This window comes from Ceratotherium simum, chromosome 1 (genome assembly GCF_057802395.1).
Source record: "Ceratotherium simum simum isolate JZ-2026a chromosome 1, ASM5780239v1, whole genome shotgun sequence".
In the NCBI taxonomy this organism is placed as follows: Eukaryota; Metazoa; Chordata; class Mammalia; order Perissodactyla; family Rhinocerotidae; genus Ceratotherium; species Ceratotherium simum.
Genome location: NC_141900.1, coordinates 18056120 through 18065743, shown reverse-complemented (window position 1 = coordinate 18065743; position 9624 = coordinate 18056120). Strand labels below are relative to the sequence as shown.

Genomic DNA, 9624 nt, shown 5'->3' with positions numbered 1-9624 from the left:
GGTACTTGCAGGGGCTTATTATGATGTGATGATTATTAAACCCAATTCTTACATAGAGAGATGCAGTTCAAAGAAGAATTCTGTATACTCTCCAAGGGAAGTTACGCCCTTGCCTCCTGGTGTTATTTGATAGTCTATTTTCTCCTCTCTTCTCCTGACACCTCTACCTCACTCCTTATTCCTTTGAATCACTACCACCACCACCAAACCATCACCAAGTTCTGATACAAAGTGGTCCACAGAGCTGACTGGACCAGACCAAAAGTGTTCAAAATGGCAAGTAACAGGGAGCAGAAATCCCTATCAGAATGGGATATGGGTTATATTTATATTAGCACAGATTGCCTCCAAATTAACTCAGTAAAGAATTGTGAGTCATCTATGTGAGTTACCGTGGAACTAAGTATATGAATTGATAGTATGAAATCCTAGGCAGCCATTGACAAAGTTAAGAAAAATCCATATGTACTCACCTGGAAAGATATCTGTGACATAGCCTTAATTGAAAAAAAAAAGAAGTTGTAGACCATATGTAATGTAATTTTTAGTTTTTAAAAAAAAATATGTTTGGGCTATAGATATATCTGTTTGGAAAACATTATAGAAGGTAATAATGGTTGGAGGGAGGCATAGTGCTTGCCCTCAAGAGGTTTTTGTTTAGTGAGGGAGATAAGACTTGTATGTAAATAAAGTTATGATACTAAGGTAGATAGTGAGAGGCATCTTAAGAGAGGATCAGATAAAGTGCCAAGAGAGTCCAGAAAAGGGACTGGATTAATTCTGACTGAGAGCATCAAGGAATGTTCATGGAGGAGATAGTGCTTTAACTGGATCTTGAAGGTGTGTGTGAGGGTATACAGAGTGCTGTACATTCAGAATCTACTTTAAAATAAATACTTGCCTCTATTTCAGTGGAGTTGAGTTACATATCCAAGAATAACGTGCTGCATACAGAAAATGCATGTATAGTGTATATATATACACTATATATACATGTGAGAGAGACGTGTATGCTTATTACATGTAGCAATTTATTAATAAAAGTACATTTTGAATAACATACAGAACCTTAGAGGGACTTCAAACTCCATAGTAGGATGGTCAGTAGCATCCCTGTCCTCTATCCACTGGATCTCAGTAGCATCCCTTCAGCCATGACAACCTAAAATGTCTCTAGACATTGCCAAATGTCCCCTGGGGGGCAAAATAGCCTTAAAGAACCCCTGGTATATATAAACAAAATCTCCTCTGCAGGTGAATAAGAATTCTAAAGTCCATGACCTGGATTTTTCTTTTTAGGCTCTTTCTTCAATGGTTTTTAACCTTATTTGAGTCATGTAAATTTTTGAAGATCTGTTGAAAGCTGTTGACTCATGCATTCCTCAGAAAAATGCACATGCTCACACCGTGTGGAATACAGTTTCAGGGAACTCACGCTAGGGCTCTCCTCCAAGGAGTTCTACTTCCTGGAGCTTATAGAATTGTCTTGGCCTGTATTTTCCAGCTGGGTGGGCCACTGAAGGCTGGTGTCCAGAAGGTCCATATTTTGGAGGCTCTTTTGCATTTACCTCAGAACACTGACAATCAAGGAAGAATCTTCCCATTTACCAACCTCTCCCTCCTTTTATCTTAACCTGCATTCATAGTTTTAGCAAGATTCATCCCAGTGGAAGACAAAACCCTGATGAGGCAGGATAGATCTGGCTCCCCTTCACTCCTTTCTCGTCCTGATTCCTCTCTAGTGCAGCTTATTCCCTTCCTGATTGTCCAGATGAATGAGAAGAAAGATAGAAAGAACCAGAGTCAGTCAGGTAAGAAAGGGAGCCATCTGGACGCTTGATTTTGATTGTGAAATATAACACACACACACAGTAAAATGCACAGACTTTGTATCTAAAATTTATGAATAAATTATGAACTCTCTATAACCACTATAATTACGAACTTTGGGTACTTCTAAAGAAAGACTTTCTAGAAATCCAAAGCCTTATTAAATACAAAACTGGCCTCTGCTCCTTTCCTCCTCCCCACCTGGTATGAGAGCTGTGTGCCACCCCGTGGAGTTTCCTAATTCACACAGCCTAGGAGTCAAGGTCCGAGCTCCCAGCAATCGCTGACCTCTTCTTCCAGCGGGCTCTGCTCCCCAGGGGCTGTCTCATCCCAGACCTCGCAGCCCACGTTAGTAATTAGGGAGTGAGTGAGGATCCGGGTGGCCCCTGGGTGACAGCCAGTAAGATTCTCAGCCCTTCTGGTTAGAGAAAGGGAAAGAATGTGGGAGGGGTAGGATTTCTTTCCTGGTGGGATAGGTGAGGAAAGACCGCTGCCTGTGTGTCCCTCTTTTCGACTAAGGTGTCTCTGTTGCTCCATAAATAAAACGTCTCCCTGCCTTCTGCGAGCGCTATAAAGGCAGCAGAACGGCCATCCCGGGGGCATTCCGGGCGGGACACGAGCTGAAACAGGTGAGATCGCCGCTGAAGATGCAGTCCACCTCACCCCGCTCTGGCTTAACTACCCGGGAGGCATCCGTAGGTGGGGATGGGACCAGTGCGGGGCCATGGAGCGGGTGGGCAGGGGGCAGTACAGCCTTCTTTCTGAGAAGCTGAGAGCGAGAAGGAAGCTACGAAAACGCCCGGGGAAGAGATCTGCTCCACCCGCCCCAAGTTCTGTCCCCAGGAGAGCTTCGACCTGCTGCTGGAATTTGCCTGCAGGGCACGCAGCATCGGGACCCCGGGAGCGTGGCCTCAGGGTCCCATGCCCCGCCCTGGAGGCCCGTGCTTCTCTCCCAGTCCGCGCCTGGGGCTGCGTCCTGGGTCGGGTGCGGGCAGAGAGGGGCTCGCACAGGGTCCGCAGCCCACCTCGCACTCGCCCTGGGCCCCAGCCCGGGTTTGGGTAGATTTCAGGACGCGGACAGCGCCCTAGCTGCCTCCGGAGGGGACTGGGTGGAGCTCCGGGAGCCCCGAACGAGAGGCTCACTACCTTCAGAGTCCGGGAGCCCCGGGCAGCAGGCGTAGGCTAGGGAGCTGAAGGTCCCCAGGTGACCCCCTTGCAGGCTGGCGGTGCGCAGGGCGCGGACCAGGCTCTCCGGGACCTGCTGCAACAGGTGGGGCGGGGAGGCAGCTAACAGGCGGTCGTCTCTTCCTGTCCCTTCCCCTTCACCTCCTCCTCTCCTCCCTCGCTCCATCTCCTCCCTCATCATCGTCCTTCGTCTCGAAGGTCATGGCAACGCCGCGCGGCAAGTCGGAGCCGCTGCCACTCCCCGAGTACAGCTGCAGCTACGCGGTGTCGCGGCCGGTCTACAGCGAGCTCGCCTTTCAGCAGCAGTACGAGCGGCGCCCGCAGGAGCGCACGACGCTGCGGGAGAGCCTGGCCAAGGGCTGCAGGTAGCGGCCGCGGCGGGTCTGGCGCGGGGAGTAGCGGAGCCGGGCGGGCCTGTCCTGCGGCGAAACGCCCAGCGGGGACGTCTGGGCTGCTACCGGGGGACCGATTCTGGTTCTCCCTTCCGCAAAGCTGTCCGTCGTCGGAGAGTGGCTCCATCATTCTCGGCTCGAATTGACTCTAGTCTCGGAAACTCATCTTTGGGGAGGGTGTGTTCCGGGAGACCCATCTCTCTTTCTCCTCTCTGGAGGACACCTGGAGTGCGCCTTGGGGGACAGCGGGTCCCTATGGCCTTCTTGTGAAGGTCAGGCTGAGGAGAGTGGGGAAGAAAGGGGCTCGATTGAAAAGAGATGATGGGTATATCCGTCACCAGACCATGCGTCCTTGAAAGCCCCAAGCTCGTCTAGGGAGGATAGCACTCAGTTAGGGACACGGAATGAAAGCCGGAAGGCAGGAGAGCGCAGTGTGCGCCAAGTTCTTTACTGTCAGGCAGTGGGACCCCCCCCAGGGAGAACTCCATCCGTCTCTAAACTCAAACGGTCCAGTCGTAATCAGATCCCCCACACAAAGAACTAGAGAACCGTCAACTGCTGAAGATTTTCTTTCTTTTTAAAAACCTTTTATGATAGAACATTTCAAATATATACAAAAGTAGACATAGTAGTATAATGAACCCCCCTCTATGTTTTTACCCATCACCCAGCTTCAACGATGATCAACTCAAAGTTAATCTTGTTTCACCAACCGCCACCCACTTGCCCCCCTCCACTATTTTTTTGTGTGTGTGTGAGGAAGATCAGCCCTGCACTAACTATCTGCCAATCCTCCTCTTTTTTTGCTGAGGAAGACTGGCCCTGGGCTAACATCCGTGCCCGTCTTCCTCCACTTTATATGGGACGCCCACACAGCATGGCTTGCCAAGCGGTGCGTCCGTGCGCGCCCCAGATCCGAACCGGCGAACCCTGGGCCACCGCAGCGGAGCGCGCGCACTTAACCGCTTGCGCCAGGGGGCCCGCTCCCCTCCACTATTTTTTTTGAAGCAAATCTCATAGAGTGTACTTTTTGTCTGCATATATCTCTAGGGACACTTTTAAAAACATATAACCACAATTCTGTTATCACACTTTAAAAAATAAAATAATTCCTTAATATCAAAAATTGAGTCAACATTAAGATTTCCAATTGTCTCATAAATATAATTTAAAAAATAATTTATTTGAATCACAAGTCAAATAATCTCCACCTACTGTTAATATATTTTTTCTTTTATCTATGGGTTGTTGAATTAAAATTCTAAGTAGCAAGTTACAACAAGGTATACATTCATCATGTTAAGATTTTTGTAAAAACTGGCTCCAAACTTGTATTGCCAAAATACACAGTGCATGTTTATTTTTCTGTGAAGAAAAAGAAAAGAAGTAGAAGGTGCCTGGGATTGAAATATGAAAATTAATCTCCATTTAGAGACTCCACATTGATCAACCTGTGGCTGGACCAGAAAATGGGTTCTTGTGTAGGGATATTTTTGCAGAGGATTAAGAAGGTGAAAGAGGGGAGGGAGCACTTAATCCTGTGTTTTCTAGTACAGTGCATTTAAAAGGGTAGATGGAGTTCTTGGCAGAAGCATGGCAAGCACTTCAGTGTTAGTATTTTCCACGCAATTCTCCTTCTTTTTCTAAATAGTTATAAACATCAGTAGAGTTCAGTTCAAAATTTTGTAACTGGCATTGGTTGTGACCAAGAGTGGATTGCAAACCCAGTTTTCTTGCCTTTTCACAGTTGTTCAAGAAAGAGAACCCTTGGTGTGCTGAAGACTCTCCTGCCCATCTTGGACTGGCTCCCCAAATACCGAGTCAAGGAATGGCTGCTTAGTGACATCATATCAGGAGTTAGTACTGGGCTGGTGGGTACGCTGCAAGGTAAGGTTTTGGTGGATTGGCTCCCAAGTGATTGAGAGTCACGGTCTCCAGCAGCAGTTCATAACTTCCCCCTGACTCCCATGGGTCTGCTCCAAATGCTTGCTCACCCTTCAAGGCCTTCAGCTTTCCTCTAGCGCCTCTCAGTGCCCCTTAATGGAGAGATTTGCCTCTTTTCTCCTCTTCCTTAGAGTTCTCTTCCTGGGAAACCCTGCTGCTTCTCTAGCTGCATGGCTTCAACTAGAGCCCCATCACCTAAGCAGTGGCTTCCCAACTTTTATGGACCACAACCCACAGTAAGAAAGATGTATTACATCATGATGTGGAGACACATATCTCAAGTGTTGTGAAATAACACTGACCCTCACTGAAGTGATACACTCTAATATTTTCTATTCTGTCCCATTCTATTCTGCTTATATGTTTTTAAATGATGATTGCAGCCCATTAATTTTACATCCCACATGTGGTCTTGACCTGCAGATTGAAACTGACAAGGGAAAGTGAAGGAAGTATTTTAGCCTGGACTACACTCAAGTGCTTTTTCTGCACCCTCCATCCTCGCCTATTTTATATCTTCCCCTTATTTTAATCTTCTAGAAAAATGTCCCAATAGAGGTGTTTTTTTTTTAACTAGCTTTATGCCATATTTCCACGAGCATCTTGGAAATATGTTGACTAGTTGGTAAATAGCAGTATGGGCCTTCTCCTTTGTTCCCTATCCCCTTCATATTTCTTTTGCCCTCCACCTAACTCTACAAAACCCCTGGACCATGACAACAGAAAGCTCATGTATTTATCATAATTTTATGGAGCACCCAGTATGTGCCAGGCACTAGGTATGCGGACGTGAATAAGATGCACCACCTGCTCTCAAGGAGCTCATAGTCCAATGGGGAAATAGATAACAAGTCAACATAAGGACTATAGCAGGGGTAACATTGCCTGCTAAGGAAGTGCACACAGGGGCACTCAACCCAGCCTTAGGGGATTAGGAATGGCTTCCTGGAGGTTGAGTTATCAGGGCTATTTCCCTGAAGGTTAAGTCTGAGTTTGCCAAGTGATGAGAAGGAAGGTGGGGTGGAGATATGTGTCAAAAGATGGCTTGACCATTTCAGAAGTTAGTAATAATTGTTGAGCAATATCGTGAGCCAAAATTTGCCTGTGGAGCTTTCAAGATTACTCAGGGCAGGCCAAGTAGATGTGCTGTGAGAAGGATGTGCTGTGGCCCTAGTGTGGAGCCCCAGCCTGATCAACCATGTTTTCAGTCACAAAGGTGGATGAAAGAGAGGTGATGGGGCTCTCATATGCAGTTCATCTGTTAAATGATGCCAAGTGCCCGTGTGCACGGCAGACTCTGATAGCAGTGATGTGGCAACACCCTGTGACTCCTGGGGGACAGGAACTGTCTAATTCATGTTTGTTTAGCTATTGCCTCATTCAGAGACTGGCACAAAATAGATGGGCCCATAAACACTTAGTGAAGAGGATCAAATTGCATTCCTGATAGTGAATCATCTTTATATATGAAAAAAGGATATTTCAATCTCCGTGTCTCCCAAGTTTTCATAGACAAGTATCTTATGGTAATTAATTTAAATTTTAGTTTTATTTATTAAGTACCAGATGCCAAGCTAAAGGCTTGGCCAGGTATCGCAATTAATTCTCACAACAACTACTATTATATCCTTTTCAATAGATGAGAAATCTACTAACTCTTGCCCAAGGTCATGGAGCTGGTAGGTGGTAGAGCTGAGATTTGAACCCAGAGTCTAATTCCTAGGATCTTAATTTATACACTGTGCAGTTCCTTACTTTATGAGTAATATGTTTTCCAGAAACAGTATCTCTATAAAATTATCTTTGTAAGGTGAATTTCTGGGAGGTTCTTTTATACATTTGTCATCATTCATTCACTTAATAATACTGATAGACCAATTCTGTAAGCCAAGAGTCCAGCCATGGGGATTCTGTGGCTTATTGACAGGCACACGTACTGACCTCACGGAACTCGTGTCAAGCGGTAGACAGAGGAATTCAATAAATAAATAGATAAATAGAAAAATAATTACAGAGGCTGGCCCCGCGGTGTAGCGGTCAAGTTTACACAGTCCGCTTCAGCGGCCCAGGGTTTGCCGGTTCGGATCCTGGGCACAGACCTGCTCACTGCTCATCAAGCCATGCTGAGGTGGCGTCCCATATGGAAGAACTAGAAGAACCTACAACTAGCATATACAGCTGTGTGCTGGGGCTTTGGGGGGAAAGAAAAAGAAAAAGAATTACAGATTGTGATATCTTTTGTGGTGGATTAAATATGCTGTGATAGGGTTTAATTTGGAGATAGAGGGTCTGTTTTAGGTAGAATGGTCGAGGAACGCCTTGCTGAAGGGATGAAATTTAGTCGGAGATCGGAGGATGAGAAGGAGACAGCCATGTAATGAGCAGAAAGATAAGTGTACCAGGCAAAGTTACAAAGGCCTTAAGGTCAAAAAGAGTTTACTATTTATTTTCAAGGGAAGAACGGGAAGAATTCTAGTGTGGGTGGAGTTCAGTGAGGGGAAGGTAGGTGGACAGAATGAGATAAGGTTAGGTAGGGCTGGGATGGCGCTGAGGAAGTGAGGCACTGAGCACTCACTCTTAGGCGGCCTCCTTAAATATTGCGCCCCAGGCACCTCACTGGCCTCACCCTAGTCCCAGCCCCGAGGTTAGGTGTGTCAGCTCGAACCAGATCAAGCAGGAGAGCTGCACAGATCTGACATACATTTTGGAGCAAGAATCACTGATCTGTGCCAATGGATTAAGACTGGCTGAGGAGCAGGTTTGGGACGGAAAATCCCATTTCCTTTCGGACATGCTAAGTTTGAGATACACTTGAGACATCTCAGTGGAGATGCCAAATACAGAGTTGGAGTTACTAGAAGTGTGCAGGTCAGAGGAGAGGTCTGGGCTAGACAAAAACATCCAGAAAGCATCAGCAAGAGGTAGTGTTTAAAGGAGAGCGAATGCCTGAGACTACCCAGGGAGAAAGGGCAGATGGGGAAGAAAAGCGGGCTGGGGGAGTTAAAGGTTGGGGAGATGAGGAGGCTGGGCTCAGGAAGTTAGAGGAAGAGAATAATTGGAGGAATATGGGATCAGAAGCCAAGACAGGAGGTTTTTTTACAAAAGGCTAGAAGGGCCGGTGGTGCCGAATACTCTCGAGGGGAAGAGTACGATGACGGAACACAGAGAGTGCTTTTAAGTTTTGCTGTGAAGCAGAGGGGAGAAATAGCTGTCACTGGAGGGAGATAAGGGATGAAGGTAGAGTGAAGGGAGGTCTTATTTTTCTTTTAATATAGGAGATACTGGAACATATTTGTGACTAGTGGGAATGACCTAGTAGAAGGAAAGTGGGTCAAGAGGTAGAGGAGAAACAACTAAAAGTGATCAGAAGGGGCAAGTGTGGATGGGTTCAAGGACAGGAGTGGGAGGGTTGCTCCTTAAAGACAGGAGGGATCTTTCTTTCATTTTCAAACAAAGAAAGACAGACAAAACAGTGCAGATGCAGAGATGTTTGAAATTTCGAAGAAAGGCAAATTCCGGGGGCCGGCCTGGTGGCGTAGCAGTTAAGTTCACGTGCTCCACTTCAACCGGCCGAGGTTGGCAGGTTCGGATCCCAGGTGTGGACCTACGCACTGCTTGTCAAGCCATGCTGTGGCGGCGTCCCATATAACGTGGAGGAAGATGGGCACGGATGTTAGCCCAGGGCCAATCTTCCTCAGCAAAAAGAGGAGGATTGGCGTCAGATGTTAGCTCAGGGCTACTCTTCCTCACACACACACACTAAAAAGGCAAATTAGGGGCATCTAACAGATTCATCTCTGAACCGCATCTGCATGGAGAAGGGGGATGGGCAGTTTGAGGAAAGTAGGAGAGGTGTGAGAATTTTTTTTCTCGGAAAGAAGAAAAGCACACTTTCTGAGGAAATGAAATTGGATCACCAGGAAGTGTTGATGCCCATCTGGGGCTCATGATCATGCATTTTATATGCAACTGGTCAGCCCAAGTGCAGATGTCTCCAGTCCAGTTTATCTAGCTGCTTGAATAGTGTCATGGAAAAGGTGGATGTTTGGGTTCAGCCAGATTGGGGTTTTGCCAGACAAGAGGAGGGATGGAGAGAGAGAATGAAGCAAGGGACGAAAGAGTATTTGTGAAAGTCTATGGACAAGGAGGCAAGTGAAGACAGAAGGGCGCCAAGGAGAGAGAGAAAGTGGATCAGTTGATGGAATATAGAAGCCTTATAAGGACAAAACACTATTGCAATAAGAATTCTGGAGTAGGTGAGTGGAAAGGCTAG

The 9624-nt window shown here is 46.7% G+C and overlaps 1 protein-coding gene across 1 annotated transcript in view; it reads left to right on the top strand.

The window, feature by feature from the left end:
• The first annotated feature begins 3216 nt into the window (after positions 1 to 3216).
• The window catches only part of SLC26A4 (solute carrier family 26 member 4), a 46152-nt gene continuing 39744 nt past the window's right edge, over positions 3217 to 9624 (top strand). The window contains exons 1-2 of the mRNA XM_004439284.3: positions 3217 to 3380; positions 5155 to 5294. Coding sequence (XP_004439341.1) covers positions 3217 to 3380; positions 5155 to 5294 — 304 coding nt within the window. The remainder of the gene's footprint in view (positions 3381 to 5154; positions 5295 to 9624) is intronic.